At 42.9% G+C, this 18,076-nt stretch overlaps 2 protein-coding genes across 2 annotated transcripts; both read left to right on the top strand.

The window, feature by feature from the left end:
• Positions 1–740: 740 nt before the first annotated feature.
• On the top strand, positions 741–5,768 carry LOC308286980 (acidic mammalian chitinase-like; the record flags this gene model as incomplete). Its single annotated transcript, XM_080728101.1, has 10 exons — positions 741–765; positions 1,071–1,100; positions 1,191–1,392; positions 1,830–1,886; positions 1,981–2,131; positions 2,893–3,017; positions 3,866–3,929; positions 4,353–4,535; positions 4,954–5,079; positions 5,511–5,768. The coding sequence occupies 10 exons, from the start codon at positions 741–743 to the stop codon at positions 5,766–5,768; spliced, it is 1,221 nt and encodes a 406-aa protein (XP_080584227.1).
• Positions 5,769–10,867: 5,099 nt separating this feature from the next.
• LOC308286979 (acidic mammalian chitinase-like) lies at positions 10,868–17,312 on the top strand (the record flags this gene model as incomplete). Its single annotated transcript, XM_080728100.1, has 11 exons — positions 10,868–10,901; positions 11,569–11,598; positions 11,940–12,141; positions 12,267–12,323; positions 13,096–13,246; positions 13,950–14,074; positions 15,330–15,456; positions 15,562–15,744; positions 16,277–16,396; positions 16,786–16,924; positions 17,053–17,312. Exons 1-11 carry the CDS (start codon positions 10,877–10,879, stop codon positions 17,310–17,312), a joined length of 1,419 nt encoding a protein of 472 aa, XP_080584226.1. The 5' UTR covers positions 10,868–10,876.
• Between the last annotated feature and the right edge of the window lie 764 nt (positions 17,313–18,076).

Genomic DNA, 18,076 nt, shown 5'->3' with positions numbered 1-18,076 from the left:
TGAGAACCACTTTCCTAGTGGACTCTTAATTAATGTGTCATAAATCATAGTAAATCTGGGTCATATATGCTGAAGAAAACAACTTGACATTTAGTAATTGGGTCTTATGATCAAAATAAGAACATTATAATGGTGTTTAGAAAATCAAAAATTTGCCACAGACAAGGAAGTGTCTTTGCCACGGACACATTTGTCCGTGTACGGGCATGTTGATTTTGATGACCCCTGACTGAGAGGGAGGGGAGAAGAGAAGCGAAGACACACGCACACACACGGACGCACGCACGCACGCACGCACGCACATACAGCTGGCAGGCAGGCATTCAAAGCACACTATGTGCTGTGCTGTGCTGTGCTGCGCTGCGCTGCGCTGTGCTGTGCAGGTCAAGATCAAGTTCATTATGTCCCAAACTGGGACAGCAGATGCAGATAATAAAAACTGTAAAACACAGTAAACATACATAAACAAGAACATAGACTGACAACCGTTATTTGAAATGTAATTGTCAGCAAATCATTAGTGAATGACACTTGAAAGTTATCAGCACAATTAATGTAGCAAAGCCACGTGGACAATAGAAAGAAAGTGCAGCCACTGACCAAGCAAATTATTGAAGTGACTGCTGAATTATCAGAACAATGAAGCCAGATCAAACATAGTTTACAGATATGGAGCTGAATAGAATGTATATAAGATGTTTCTGGCCTGCAGTTACTTACTGTAGCTGTACAAAGGCAACATGGGAAAGCTTCTCATCTGCGTTGGTAAGCTGAGAAACTGGTGCTGGGAACAAATTATGCATGCTTTTGTCTTTGCAGAGGAAATTAACTGTAAAAGAAAGGAATATATTTGTGTGTATTTTTTTTTACATCCTGATTTGTATCATTAGTATAGAGTCTATATGTCTAGCGTCTATATGTTTCATAACACAAAATAAAATACTAATAGAGTCTTGTTTATTCTTGAGTGAATAGTTTGAGTCTTATAAATTAGCCTTATTTTATAATAGAAGGATTTTCCTTATTTAACCAACCAATCTCTCTCTCTCTGCTTGTAACTCTGTCTGTAGGACTGGCTCTCCTGCTGCACGTGCAGCTAGGTAAGACTTTGTCCACTTGCTGTGATACTCTCAAATGCTAGAACAAAACAATTAAAAAAGTCCTAACTGAATATCTTACATCTCATATAGGATCCTCCTACATCCTCTCCTGTTACTTCACCAACTGGGGACAGCACCGTCCCGGTAGAGGCAGTATGACGCCCAAGGACATTGACCCGTGTCTCTGTGACCACCTCATCTATGCCTTCGCTAAAATGGAAAATAACATGATCACGACCACCGAGAAGAACGACGTGCAGTTCTATGCAGAGTTCCAGGCTCTCAAGAAACAGTGAGCAGACACACACACACACACACACACACACACACACACACACACACACACACACACACACACACACACACACACACACACACACACACACACACACACACACACATGTCGTACACACAACTCAACTGCTGACAAAAGACAAGAGAAACAAAATGCTACATAGTAAGGTACAGTCCACAGATACACACTTAATTTGACGGCCAAGGTAAAAAATGTTTTTTTAATAATGATTTAAAAGCCTGTTGTGACTAGGCACTACAAATCTGTAGGGGCGAGCTATTCCATAGCCTAGGGGCAGCCGCACAAAGGACAAATTATTATTTTTGGGATGGCGCGTAATAGCAGATGTAGGCTACCATGGAAAAGCACAAACGCACACACGCACGCATGTGTGTGAGAACTCACAGTGTATTCTTTTTTTATTTGTTCTGCAGGAACGGTAACCTAAAGACCATCTTAGCCATTGGTGGATGGGGCATGGGTCCCGGACCGTGAGTATTAAACTGAGCGTCAATTACTCCAGTGACAGGAGCACCAAGAACGGGTAGAGTGTGATTCTCTGTCTCTCTGTCTCTCTCTCTCCAGGTTCGTGGACATGGTTGGCAGCGCTGCTACCCGTCAGACCTTCATCGACAGTGTGATCAAGTTCCTGCGTCAGTACGGGTTCGATGGTCTGGACATCGACTGGGAGTACCCAGCTGGACCTACCAAGCAGCTCTTCACTGTCCTGTGTCAGGTCAGCCTTGTGTCATGTTAACACATTTACCACCATTGACGTATCATGTCATATTAGAACGCCTGACTGCCATTGGTGTATGTAGAGCTACGTCATTTCCGTGTTTTCAGTGATTCCAATAGAGGGCGCTCTCTCGCAAACTGGGTGCGATCCCAGGACTCCAGAAGAACACAATCGAAAATTACGTCCTCTGAAAAGAGATCCAGCCCGGCGTCCGCTGCAATAATCAAATTTAGAAAAATCTGATCTCTGATTTCTTTATCCAGATTGCGTTTTTTGGTCCATAACTTTAGAACGGAAGATTGTGGTCACAATGTTATTTTTCCGGTGGAAAGATGAGAGACGCATTGGGAAAAGAAATCAGTGGATCTCGAAAGATAAGGTAAAATCTGTAAAAACGCTGGCAAATGTAGCGGTTATTAATTAATGTGTTATACTGTAGGTCAAAACATAAAGCAGCCTGGTAGCTTCTCACCCTCCCACCCTTCCTTCCGGTCTGGAAGAGATCATGAAAGATATGTCAAAACATAATGTCACACGAATAGATATTCCTAAATAGAAATTCCCCCAAAGTTACAACAATACAACCTCGCATCACCAGACATTCCACAGCAGAGGAAAGCATGCCATTGGTCCTACAGTTGCTGTTGGCATCGCATCGTTTTTGTTCCACGTAATGCGAATCAATGAAATAAATTAATCCATCCTTGAGGATAATACCCTCTCATCTTTCTCCATCTCCACCTCCTCTCTCTCTGCAGGAGATGATGGCTGCCTTCGAGGCTGAAGGTAAGCAGACCAACCGTCCTCGTCTGATGCTCACCGCTGCTGTCGCTGGTGGAAAGGAAAACATCGACCCTGGATACCAGATCCCCCAACTCGGAGCGTATGCATATAGTGGTTCCCTAGCGTCCAGTGGTGCTGCAGAATTCTTTGATAATATTTGTGTTAATATTATATTTATAATGATATTTTATTTATCAATATCACTCACAACTTAGACGCTCTATAAGACAGACCACCAAAACTCCTCGCCAAAAATAGCCGACCTACAAGCTCACAACGCATCACAACGTGACGTGTTGTGAGCTTGTAGATCTGCTATTTGGTAATCGAAACTACTATTCTCTGAAGCTGTGCTCATGACTCGTGACACATACTGTATCATACTGTGTATGAGATTTACATATTTACGTAGTGTATTATGACATAATGTGAGGTTCTATGAAGTAACAATGTACAGTAATTCAGGGGTTCCTTGGATGGAAAAGGTATTTACAGGGTTGACATGAGACAAAAAAGGTTTAAGGACCATAACACACAAACACACACTAAAGATGCTGTAAGTGATTTGTTTTGTACTTTGTTAAAAGGTTAAAGCTCTACTCTGTCCTGTTTGTAATCACTAACAGTTGTTCAGTAACACTGGTCTCCCCGTCTCTCCTAGTCTTTAGTAAATAAAATATGCATTTTCAGGTTGGTTGCCAATTTAATCAGGAACGCATTGATCCAATTGATTTTTTTATAGTTTCAGTTCCAATTTCGTCTACTCATATCTTTGCTTCATCACTTCCAATTTAAAATGTCAGAATCAGTAACACTACCTTTTAGCACCAAGCACATAAATTAACCTACCAACATACACACACGGGGGGAAAACTCTGATGTCTTTTCACCAGTGTCCTAGACTACTTTCATGTGATGACCTACGACTAAGAGTGGCGACACCCTTAGAGAGAACAGCCCCCTGTACAAGGACCCAGTTGACCATGGTTGGATGCGTGAATACTTCAATGTGGTGAGTGAAGAGGTTCCTCTCACTCACTCACTCACTCACTCACTCACTCACTCACTCACTCACTCACTCACTCACTAGAGGGCGTATCACTCACTCACTCACTAGAGTGCGTAGCACAGTAGGGTTTGGAAGCTGCAGCCACGCAGTCCATTCCTTTATGTTGTCCATCCTCAACTTTCTCTGCCTGCCTCTTCCTCGCCTTCCATCTACTGTCCCCTGTAGGATGGTCTTATGGATAGGGACGTATGTCTTGTGACCTGACCATACCGGGCCAGTTTACAACGTTTTACTGTTGAGAGTAGAGGCTCCTGTTCTCCAGCACGGGTGGTAACTACAGTAGCTGTCTAACGTGGTTCCTGGTATGAATGAATGCTTGTACTGAAAAGAGTGACTGTTGATGCCAGTATGTGCCCTTGTCCATAGGACTGGACTATGAACTACTGGAAGAGCCAGGGCGCCCCAGCTGAGAAGCTGCTGGTTGGGTTCGCCTCCTATGGTCACAACTTTGGTATTAATGGTGGCCAAACTGCTGTTGGTTCTTACAACGCTGGACCCGGACCCCGTGGACCCTACACCATGAATACTGGATTCTGGTCCTACTATGAGGTATGGGCTGCTGTGGTGGGAAAGTGGGGAGACTTCATCATGGTCCTTCACATGTTTATTAAAAGGTTTTAACTGAAAAATCTTGTTTTGGTCTCAATCTAAAATTGTGGAGAACATGACTTTATGGTATAGAAAAAAAGTATTTTGTTAAAACCTATAGGGCAGTCATAATCATAACATTTTATTTGATGATTAATTGTCGTACAAATAATTGCAATTAATGCATTTGTTTGGGGCATTAAACAACATAAAAATATTTTTTTTTTGCCTTTAGGCTTTGTAAACAAAACATCCTTCGACAAATTTGACAGGATTTCTAGACATGGCATCGTCTCTCTGTGTTCTAAGGCCTTTTCACCTTTTCATTCGTTCATTCGTTCGTTCGTTCGTTCGTTCGTTCGTTCGTTCAATCATTCAGATCTGTGACTTCATTAATACTGGAGCCACTCAGGCCTGGGATGCCGTCCAGGATGTGCCTTATGCCTACAACCTCCAAAGCAGTATCTGGGTTGGATACGACAACCCCAAGAGCTACCAGATCAAGGTGCAAAATGTATATTTCACATTCAGATTTGTAGCCATAGTCTACTGTTTCCTGTGATAGTTTCCTTTTTGTTTTCTACTTCTTCTTATCTTTAACTGCTTGGTCCGTCTACAGGCCGAATGGCTGAAGAGTGAAGAAGAGTGGTTTTGGTGGAGGTTTTGTCTGGAGTCTGGACATGGATGACTTAAGTGGCACCTTCTGTCACGCGGGAAGATTCCCACTGATCAGCCCCCTGAAGACCGGCCTGGGAGCCGGAGCTGGTAACATGCACTCTCACACTCACACACGTACAAAACCAAATGCATGCTTTAATATTTTGACACTGATTCCATCAGATTTACATCTCCTGACAAACAGTATTATACACTTTGTCCTCTATCTCTAATGCAGGCTGCACATCTCATCCTCAACCTCTGCCACCATTTCCCAAGCCCCAGCCCCAGCCCAAACCTCAGCCCAAACCTCAGCCCCAGCCCCAGCCCCAGCCAAAGCCCCAGCCAAAGCCTAGTGGAGGTGGAGGTGGAAGCAGTGGCGGATCTGGGTTCTGTGCTGGCAAGAGTAACGGACTCTACCCAGACCCCACCAACAAGAACCACTACTACCAGTGCTCACAGGGACGGACCTACCAGCAGAGCTGCGCTTCTGGCCTTGTGTTCGACACCAGCTGTAACTGCTGCAACTGGGCTTGAACAAGGAGGTCATAGTTCCACATTGTCTAAAAAATGTTCTTTAGGTGTATTAGAGCTGGGAGATCCTAAGATTGCTGATGGAAATAAAATAAATAGTGGGATTCCAAACAACCGGGACTGACAAAGTGCATTTCTTATCTGCCTTTCTCTTTATCGTTATGCCGTCATCATCAATCAATCATCATAATCATCATATTCTCACATACACATCACACAGTATCATGAATTAAACAATTGAATGAGAGGTTAAAGATAGTAAAAAGTTGTATTATGTTTTTTTTCTTTTCTTGATTCAGTATTTAGATATTTGATATTCATTTTAACAGACACTCCCCTTCCTATAGACGATTTGTCTATACAAACCCGTCTTCATCAAACTCCATTTTAATCATGTTAGATTCATTGAAAACACCCTGGTTCTGGTGACTAAACGAAATATCCCTTTAAACCCCTAGAAAGATCACAGAGCAAAAACAACATATTCAATATTATGTTTGGAATATGTATCATCATACAATTATGCAGTAAGGCTAAGCCATGCTATTTATGAGTTAATTTCATCAAGCTTCCTGCAAAGCTTGGCCAATGTGGGATGGGTGGGACATAGGTCTACATACGGACACAGGACATACAGTACGTACATACCAGCCCATTCGGCTCCCGGGGCTCATTGGCGCCTGAGACAGCATAGCTCCGTCGTTTATAGTGGCGTGAACGGTAGCATTGGGTGGCTGGTAAACCCTTCATAGCGGTATCAAATCTCACTTCGGGAACGACTTTTTTTTTTCTTTCTTCTTAGACCACTGGCCATACCCAATGCGTCCAACACTTGACACAGTAGGCATACCCAAAGTGTCCCCTCGTCCGACGCAGTACGGTACTTGACAGGGTGTCAGTTGTCTGATGCTTTGAAGGTGAGAATATGTAGCACATACAGACATGTAGAGCTATTGAGGGGAAACACAAAAACCTATCATCAACTACAAATATTTCCTTCCTATACACAATTAAAGACAACAACAGGCAAAACTGACATGCCTGTTTGTTTGGAAACATGTGTCCAACATAATACTTTCCTCCTGAGGTGTCAACATTTATCTAACATATAATTTAGCGAATGTCTGAGTGTCTGTCCCAGCGTTTCTCCTCGGTGGCTGGACCAATTGATCTGAAATCGCATCACCATCAGCATATGAACACACCTGACATAACTGTGAAGGCCGATTGTCACTTTCACAAATCGTATGCTGTATATTCGCATTTTTATGGTGGATCTATATCTATTTAGCCGACAGTACCTTTTGTGACCACACATGTTAAGGGAGGGGCGCTGTTGTTCAGGCCATGCACAATCACACACAAACCCACACACACACACGGGGGGGGGGGGGGGGGGGGGGGGGAGTGTGTGTGTGTGTGCGGGCGGGCGGGCCCTGTTACAGATGTTGTCCAAAAATCATGCAGATCGGTACACAGTATCTCTGGAGCCGTTAAATGGAACGGGTATTTCTTACATTGATGCTCCTACATATTATCATGCAAGCACCAGTTAAAGTTACTTTCCATCCCTCATATACTGTGTGCACATCCCATAACCCACCCACTGCACATCATTTCAGAGCTCATATCTTTGAACGGGTAAGGGCTAGTTTAAATAATTCAGGGAATTTAGACCATCTTCTTTTTTTTTTACACCCATGACACAAACACGTGAATGACACCTGAAAGTTATCAGCACAATTAATGTACAGTAGCAAAGCCAGGTCTGACCAAGCAAAATGTGGTGACTGCTGATTTTATCATAATAACATAGCCAGATCAAACATGGTTTACTGATATGGAGAGGAATGGACCGTATATAAGAGGCTTCTGGCCTTCAGTTAGTTACAAATAACAATTTAGGCATTTTGGCAGAGCTGTACTGAGGAACTATGGTCAAGCTTCTCATCTGCGTTGGTAAGCTGTCGTCCTTTTACTGTAATTACGTAACTGTAAATGGAATGGAGTATATTCGTGTTCAAACAAATTGTTTAACATCCTGATTCATATGATGAATAAAGGCAAATGTATGCTTGATAATAATATACATATACTTTGTATGCCATATAAATTTGCCTTAAAGCTGCAATCCGGTGCATACCGGTACTCACTTTTACGGGTGTGGAGAAGAGAGAGAGAAAGAGAGAGAGAGAGAGAGAGAGAGAGAGAGAGAGAGAGAGAGAGAGAGAGAGAGAGAGATAGAGAGAGAAAGTGTATTTGTGTGTGTCCATCATTCATAGTTTTCAAGTGAAAAGGGGGTGGGAGGGCAAAGGTAGGGGTAACGAGGCGAAACATGTCAATTATGTTAATGAATAATACATATTTTAAACCGTCTATATGGTAGAGTATGTTAACACAACAGAACAGAATATTATATAATAGTGTTTTTCCTTACTTTTGTCTCTCTTCACTATAGGACTGGCTCTCCTGCTGCACATGCAGCTAGGTAAGACGTTGTCCACTTGCTGTGATTCTTTCTCAACTCAAACAGCAGTATACAAACCACTCCCAGTGTGAAGTGAGCGGTGCTATTTATGAGTTAATTTCATTAAGCTTCCCGCGAAGCTTGGCCAATGTGACCCTGCAGGGCGTACATACAGACAAAGCCAGATGTTGGAGCGCCACTCAAAAACAACAACAACAACAAGCCTCTAACTGTATATATCTCATATCTTGTACAGGATCCTCCTACATCCTCTCCCAGCCCCAGCCCCAGCCTCATATCCAGCCGGGTCAGCCCCAGCCTCTTCCCCCCAAGCCTCAGCTCAACGCCCAACCCCTGCCCAGTGGAGGCGGTGCTGGACCCAGTGGAGGACCTGGGAATTTCTGCAAGTGCAAGCCCAACGGCCTCTACCCAGACCTCAGCGACAAGAGCCACTACTACCAGTGCTACCAGGAACGTACCTACCAGCAGAACTGCGCCGGTGGCCTCGTGTTCGACACCAGCTGCAAGTGCTGCAACTGGGCTTGAACCAAGGTCATGGTTCATGGTTCCACGTTGTCTAAGTTGTTCTTTAGGTGTGTTGGAGATGGGTAATCCAAGACCATGTTGTCTAATAGCGATCACTGATGGACATAACAAATAAATGATGGGATTCAAAACTATGCCGGTGCTGTCGTAAGTAATTTTGTCCTATCACAATTATTAACTATGGAAGCCAAAATAACAATTATGTCATTGTCTTTACAACTCATACAGCTTCCCCACATATTAACCAAAGGAAACTATGAACTTGGCCTCTCATGGTCCAACAATATACAATCTATAATGGAGACTATAGAAAGAATTATGCTCCTTGTGTGAGTATGGTGTAGAAAGAGATTAAACACAGCTGGCCAGACGAATATAAGACGAGCTCGAATCAAGCTCTGTTTGGGACTAATGTATTGTATGATGCATCCTGTAAAGTGTCTTTTTCACTGTCCCTCACTGCACTATTACAGTATTGGGGTGCAGTCACATATCTGTGTGTGTCTGCTGAAGTTCATAGGCATACATTTCACATGTTTTGCGGATTGTGGGCAGTGCTGCCTATCACTCAGAGCGGGCTCTGGAGAGGGTTTCTGGTGTGACTTATTCAATATTTGCGAGGTCAGCTCTCTGGAAAAACGTGCGACGTGAAAATAAAAAGAATAAATACTTATTTCGTATTTTCCCCCTGCGTTTTATTTGTCTGTCATTCTATGTTAATTGCGCGTCTCCACAGAAAGCACAGTGGTAGCAGGCGATGTATAAATAAAAAAATAAACACTTATTTGGTATTTTCCCCTTTTTTCCTGCATAGTACTGCGTTTTATTTATTTTATTATTTTATTTTTCTATGTTAAATGCGTGTCTCCGCAGAAAGCACGGTGGAAGTGGGCGACGTGTAAATAAAAAATAAAAAATAAAATTAAAACTTTTTGGTATATTATGAAAATGTTACACTCAAAACTCAATGTTTCCTGCCATGAAGGGGGCACCGCCAACCTTATCCAAAACCTCAGCCGATTTAGCTCCTGGCGTGCCCACTACCACACAACCATAGGGATGTACTGAAGACCAGGGGTTCTCAAAGTGGGTGCCGTGGCGCCCTAGGGTGCCGTGACACAAGTCCAGGGGGCGGCCGAAATACAATTTGAAATGTATCAATATGACTTAAGTTTAACCACTTAAATTCTCTATAATCAGTATGACGGACCACCAAATCCACACCGCCCTCTATAGATCTTGTCAGGAAATAGATCAGATTTTGCCTTCCAGTTTCTGAGTTTATACACTCTGCAACACCAAACACTACATTGATCACACAGTAACATCCACACTGACATAAACCCATGAAACCTTACTGTATGTAAACATTTTACGTTATTTCTGTTAATAAAGTATTGTTCTTTTTTGCACTACCATTGTGTCCTCCTCAATTTGTCATGGCCCCACGGGCTGGGTTGTGATAAATGTGATACAATTAATCAATCACATTGTTACTTTGTAGCACCATATATTATGCTACGTATGCTAAAATATGTAAATATGTCCCCCCAAGACACAGTTCGTTGTATGTCAAAAGGAAAACGAGAATATCAGTTTCCATTGGGACAGATGAAAATGAATTTATACTTGACTTTTAACCACTTGAACCCCAGCATCCCTCCCTATTCTGGGGGGAACTTTGACCAAAAATATTTTCGTTGAAGAGTATAGATTGAAAAAGAAAACATCAAGTAGCTTACAGTGCAACTCAGGTCCGTTGTGTTACAGTAAGTATAAGAGGTCTAAGGGGTTAAACTGATATCAAAGTATATCATCAAACCTTTTGAATGTGTGGAATATGTTACATAAAGGAATAAAAACACATAATGACAACCTTTATTTGACATCTAATTTTCAGCAAATCATATCATATTATTGAATGACACTTGAAAGTTATCAGCACAATTAATGTAGCAAAGCCATGCCTGACCAAGCAAATGAGGTGCTGCTGATTCATCAGAATAACAAAGCCAGATCAAACATGGTTTACTGATATGGAGAGGAATGGACCGTATATAAGAGGCTTCTGGTCTTCAGTTAGTTGTACAGAGGCAACATGGGCAAGCTTCTCATCTGCGTTGGTAAGCTGAGAAATTGTTGAGAATAAATTCTCCCTTTGTCTTTGCAGAGGAAATTAACTGTGTGAAACGGATTATATTCATGTTCAAACTAATTGTTTAATGTCCTGATTCATATGATGCAAAAATAGGCTAATTCATTTGTTATAATAATGTTGTGTATATCAGAAATTAGCCTTAAAGCTACATTCTGGAACCTTTTTTTTCATAGTTTTCAGCGGGTAAAGTGGTGTCCATTATGTTAAGGAAAACAACATGATTTGTTGTTTTCTATATCAGTGGTTTTCAACACTTTTCATATCAATGTCCATTATTTATTAATTTTTTGAGCCACGGACCAACATTTGTTGACATTTAGTTCTCAGACCCAAGACTTAGGATATTTTGTTATCAATGGATGGGATTTGCTGTATTGGTGCCTTAGGAGAGATAACGCTACAGGCAAACGTTGATCAAAAATAAAAATAAATATTCTGCATTCCCTAATTGTGTAGACTTCACATTGACTCCAATGAGTCGGTCGGTGTCAGCTTGCCACTGGTGTGTGAATGTGGGAAGTGAGGACGCTGGCATCTAACTCTAAAGCTACTAACTCTCTCTCTCTCTCTCTCTCTCTCTCTCTCTCTCTCTCTCTCTCTCTCTCTCTCTCTCTCTCTCTTTCTCTTTCTAGGACTGGCTCTCCTGCTGCACGTGCAGCTAGGTAAGACGTTGTCCTCTTTAGTGTGATACTCTCAACTCAAACAGCAGTAAAAAAAATCAAACTCAGTTTGAAGTGGAGCGTCGCATTTGAGCAGTTAATTTCATTAAGCTAAGCTACCTGTGTGTGTGTGTGTGTGTGTGTGTGTGCGTGTGCGTGTGCGTGTGCGTGTGTGTGTGTGTGTGTGCGCGTGTGCGTGTTTGCGTGCATGCGTGCGTGTGTGTGAGTGTGCAAGGCCTGCCACTGGTCACCCAGTGGTAAGTCAAACGTGGGAAGCGGTTAGCACCGCTCCAAAAATAACAAGTCCTAACTCACTGCATCTCTCATATCTCGAATACGTATAGGATCCTCCTTCATCCTCTCATGTTATTTCACCAACTGGGGACAGTACCGTCCCGGTCCGGCGAAGTACATGGTCAGCGACATCGACCCGTGCCTCTGTGACCACATCATCTACGCCTTCGCCACCATGGACAACAACATGATCAAGACCTACGAGTGGGACGACGTGAAGCTCTATGGAGAGGTCCAGGCTCTCAAGAAGCAGTGAGCGCGCACACACACACACACACACACGCAGCACACACGCACACACACACACACACACACACACACACACATGCTCACTCGCACACATAACAGCGTGTGAACTCTTATTTTCTGTTCATCAGGAACAGCAACCTGAAGACCATCCTGGCCATTGGAGGATGGAACTTTGGCACCGCAAAGTGAGTATTAAACATGATGCTCAATTCCGCTCATTCACGTGACGTCACTTCTCTTCTGGGTTGCACGTTAGTGGGGATGCGTGGATTTTCTCCATCAACTTAAAGGTGATACACCATGAAATTTCACTTTTCGGGAAAAAAAAAAACAGGATTTTTTTTTTGGGGGGGGGGGGGGGGGGGGGGGGTGGCGCAGTTCAGGCCAAAGGTGGTACTGCAGCTGAAATGCTCTGAGAGCCATTCAAAAATGAGAGATGCTCTCTATTCAGGAGTGGTAATTTAGCCTCAAACCTTTTGAAAAACTTTTTGGGACATAAACAATATGACATAAATACTTTTTAAATGCATGGTGTATCACCTTTAAAGGAGTAGTTCACCCCAAAAAGTTTTGTTTTTATCGCATTCCTAAGACAATCATTTGATTATAATAAATGTACTCCCATTGATTCCAGATGGTGACCCAAATGCATTTGGAATCAATGGGGCAACAAAGAGTCTCCTCAAACTATTGGCTTAGGAATGCGACAAAAACAAAATATTATTGAACTCTAGTCTCCATGGGGTGAGTAATCGATAGGAAAAAAAAGTCATTTGGGGGTGAACTACTCCTTTAACACAAGACAACAACAAAAATTCTGCGACCCATGAATGTGACGTTCCGACTTGGGCACTCTATTGCTCCAGCGACACGAAACCTTGGGAACATATAAACTCTTATAATTATTTTCTCTCTCTCCCTCCCCCTCTCTCTCTCTCTCTCTCTCTCTCTCTCCAGGTTCAATACTATGGTGTCCACCGCTGGTAACCGTCAGACCTTCATCAGCAGTGTGATCACGTTCCTGCGTCAGTACGGGTTTGATGGCCTGGACATCGACTGGGAGTACCCATCCGGTCCTAGCAAGGAGCTCTTCACCACCTTTAGTCAGGTCAGCCTTCTGTTATTAAAGCCACTTCTGAATGTCACTGCTGCCATATCTGTGTTTATTCTGTATATGCCAGGATATTTTTGCTTTGGCGTAGCCTATGATCAGGATGGAATTTGCACTGTTGTTTTTAAACAATTTTACTGTGCTGTACATGATGAAATGGACAGCATTCTCTTTTAGCTGGCTACAGAGGTGTAAAACAAAAAAAAGGTTCTTCTATTTCGCTCACACAAATCTGTACTCATTATATCTGATGTCACATTTCCAATAGTCTGTAACTGCCTTCCAAAATGTGTGGGCTCTGGGCAGACAACCCAGCCTGGCGGAGAACTTTTCTAGTTGAATCTGTGTCCATAGTTAAAATGTATAATTAGTGTAAGTAGCGTATGTTAAATTGCAATATTTAATTATTCTCTCAGGAATATACAGTATCAACTACTGGGTCTGTTCCTGATTTTAATAAATGCAGCTCTACTGTACTGATAGATTCAGATTTAAAGTGTAGGAAATTGCTTTACAAACACAAGAATGTATTGCTAAATAGATACCCCAGTTGCAACAACATACAGTACGTTGAATGGAAATAGACATACAGTATGATTCATACTGTATGAATAATAATGAAATGTATAAGATAAGGCCATCCTGGAGGATAATACTGACACCATCTCTCCATCACCTCCTCTTGTATCTCTCTATGCAGGAGGCCGTGGCTGCCTTCGAGGCTGAAGGGAAGCAGACCAACCGTCCTCGTCTGATGCTCACTGCTGCTGTGTCCGCTGGACAGGGAATCATTGAACCTGGATACCAGGTTCCTCAGCTTGGAGCGTCAGTATCTTACATTAAATGCGAGAAGTCTCTGCGTGCGTGTGTGTGTGTGTGTATGTAATCCACGTATCTTGAGAACCGTTCGTCCCACCGGCTTCAGATTCGGCACGCGCGTTCCCCGCCGCAGCGCGGAGCGGAGCGCAGTGCCGGGCCTCGACCCGACCCGATGCGCGGTTTTCCCGAAATGGCGCGAAACGTTCGGAATCTCCGTATGCGGAACTGATTGTTGACATCAGGCTGTTCTGGAGGAAATCGGCTCTGACATCACGTACGCCACATGAGTCAACAAAAAATTCCATGGTTACGTATTGAATGTCATCAGTATGATGTGTTCTGATGTTCATATACTGTATGGGCATAAATGGACACAGGCAAACATATGGTCAAAAGGGGTCTTATGACAACAGGTATAATAGGGTTTGCATTAAAGGGTAGGCCCGTAGGGCATTCACAGAGATCTCCATATATGGGCATAACATGGACGCCCGTATGCGGAGCTGATGTCTGACATCAGAGTTTTCCGGAACCGGCACTGTGTCTGCAGAGATCTCCATATATGGGCATAAGTGGACACAGGCAAACAGATGGTCAAAACGGGTCCTATGACAACAGGTATAATGGGGTTTGCATTAAAGGTCGGGGCATTCATTCCCTATTTCAAATTCGGCATGTGCGTTCCCCGCCGCAGCAGGTAGTGCAGTGCCCGTCCTCGACCAGACCCTATACGCAATTGTCCCGGAACCGGCACGAAAGTTTCGGATTCTGATGTCTGACATTAGGGTTTTCCGGAAACTGCACTGTGTCTGCAGAAATCTCCATATATGGGCATAAAATGGACGCAGACAGACAGATACAGATATCTCCATATATGGGCATAAAATGGACGCAGACAGACAGATAACTCCATATATGGGCATAAATGGACACAGGCAAACAGATGGTAAAAACGGGTCATACAGATATCTCCATATATGGGCATAAATGGACACAGTCAAACAGATGGTCAAAACGGATCCTATGACAACAGGTATAATGGGGTTTGCATTAAAGGGCGGGACATTCATTCCCTATTTACATCGTTCCCGAGTTGGCCAGGTTGCCGACTAGAAGGGCTGCCGAGCTTCTAGTATAGATAACACACAAACACACAATATGAACCATATGGGGATTAACTTACAAACATACAGTACACACACACAGGTGAGCATGTTAGGGGGAAAAAAACAGCAAAAACCCTGATTTATTTCCCCTGCAGTACCCTGGACTATTTCCATGTGATGACCTATGACTACCACGGTTCCTTCTCCAACGCACTGGGAGAGAACAGCCCCCTGTACAAGGGTCCTGCTGACACCAAATTCTGGCAGCAACAATTCAACGTGGTAAGTGAAATGGCTCCTCATTTCTACAATTGTGATACTTAAGGAACAAGGTCTGTGCTATAACAATGTGGCAGTTGATGCTATAGTATGTTTCAATGTTTATAGGACTGGACTATGAACTACTGGAAGAGCCAGGGTGCCCCAGCTGAGAAGCTGCTGGTTGGATTTGCCACCTACGGCCACACCTTCGTTCTGGCTTCTTCAGACACATCTGTTGGTGCCCCAGAAAGTGGACCTGGAGCTGCTGGGCCCTACACCCGTCAGGCTGGGACTCTGGCCTACTATGAGGTAGGGCAGGGTTTCTCAAAGTGGGTGCCTATGAGGTAGAAAGTGGGTGCCAGTTCGGGCGATTGCCACAGAATGCTTTGATTATATTTGGAATGTATCAATATCACTTCAGTTTAAAACACTTAAGACGCTATGTACTTACTACTTACACTGTTCTTTTTCAATCTACACCAATAAATCGCCAAAAATCACGAATGTTCTTCCCAGAATAGGAATGCTGGGGTTGAAGAGGTTAAACGTATAAAGTATAAAGTTATTTCCTAATGGAAACAGATTCTTCCCCTCATGGCATACTGTATTTTAGGGGGAAAGATGTACTGTACAGATGACATAAATGTATGTCTGTTTTACTATTTTTACTATTTTATTCCTATTAAATTCTGACCCATTGCATTTTATTTGTTTAACTTATAACACACTGGTTAGGGATCTGGGAGTACAACCAATTCACTGCCATGTTGCTATGGGCTGTATCGTACATGGATGATGTGACAATAAAGCATCTTGAACCTAAATCTCTACCTTCATTCAGATCTGTGACTTCCTGAAGCAAGGAGGCACTGAGGGCTGGGACGCCCCCCAGGAGGTGCCTTATGCCTACAACAGCAAGGAATGGATTGGGTACGACAACGCCAAGAGCTTCGCAATCAAGGTGCAAAATACATAGTATTTAACATCATTTGTTCAGATTTGTAGCCACTCTCTATAGAGTGACAATATAGACAAATATAATTTAAAATTATGTTTGTAAAGGTACAGGTGAGATGGTAATGGTAAAAATGGTAATTAATGCTATTCCGACGTGCATGCACTCACACTCATGCATATATACGTACGTATGTGGGACAGGTGCAAAAAGTATTGCAACTTGACCATTGGGAAAGAGATTTGAAGGCCCATGCTTTATATTGATTTTGCAGATAAGAAAATTGAGCTTACAGTAGCTGTTCCACTTTGATATCCCATATAACCTCCCTACTTGGGGGGACGAGACATAAAAGGTGTCCCCCTAAAGGTGTTTACCACTCTTTCCGTCTACAGGCTGACTGGCTGAAGAAGAGTGGTTTTGGTGGAGCTTTTGTCTGGACTATTGACATGGACGACTTCAGTGGCCAGTTCTGCGGCCAGGGAAGATACCCACTGATCGGCACCCTCAAGACTCACCTGGGAACCGGAGCTGGTAACGTGCACTCTAACATGACACACGCACACACATACAAAACCACTCGCACGCCTTTAATTTTTCTGCACAGACTCCACTAGATTTCCATGCTTGATGTCCTCTTTATCCTCTTATCTCTCACACAGGCTGCAAAGCTAGCCCACAGCCTCTTCCCCCAGCACCCCAGCCCCAACCCAAACCCCAACCCAAACCCCAGCCTAGTGGAGGAGGAGGTGGAAGCAGCAGTGGAGGATCTGGATTCTGCGCTGGCAAGACTAACGGATTCTTCCCAGACCCCACCAACAAGAACCACTACTACCAGTGCTCACAGGGACGGACCTACCAGCAGAGCTGCCCTGCTAGCCTTGTGTTCGATACCAGCTGCAACTGCTGCAACTGGGCTTGAAGGAGGCCATGGACGGTTCCACTTTGCCTTATAGATTTTCTTTAGCTTTATTGGAGCTAAAGCTTGGTGTAAATAGTATGTTAATCCAAGACGAGGGTGTCTAGCGATTACTGATGGAAATTAAATAAATGAGGGTATTCACAGCTGTCTTAAGTTATTTTTCTCCTCTGCCTTTTGCTCATCCATTATGTCGTTATGTCTCAACTTGAGTATTATTCAATTCTCAAAAGATCCAAATGGTTCAAAGACGTTGATTATTTCAGTGGAATACTGAGTGTCACAGATAGGGAACAGAGGAATCATCAGCAATGTCATCATCTCTAACGTCAGGGAGAAATTAGGACCCATTCGACTTAAGCCCTATTTACATTTTGACCATTTTAAAAGAGCTTGTAGATCTGCTATTTTCAAAAGATATTTTATTCATTTGAAAACTTGAAATGGGACATTCTGTATAAAACATTCTTTATAATACTTTTGTACTTTTATTTGAGTGCATTTTGAATTCTGGACTTTTACTTGTAACAGATTATTTCTATATTGCAATATTGATACTTTTACTTAAGTAAAAAATGTGAGTACTTTTTCCACCACTAGCGTTATAAGGTGCCTATTGTGGCACTCCAATGTAAAAAAAAAAGGTACGTTTCCGCAGAAAGATTAAATATCTTTCTAGTCGCTTGAATTTCTCTACTTAGGCTTGCTCTTTGATACAACAAACTTTTTATGCAACTCAAGTCATACAAACAAAAGAAAAAACGGCA

Source organism: Nannobrachium achirus (genome assembly GCF_963921795.1).
Source record: "Nannobrachium achirus genome assembly, chromosome: 6".
Lineage (NCBI taxonomy): Eukaryota > Metazoa > Chordata > Actinopteri > Myctophiformes > Myctophidae > Nannobrachium > Nannobrachium achirus.
This window is presented reverse-complemented; position numbering and strand designations above follow the sequence as displayed.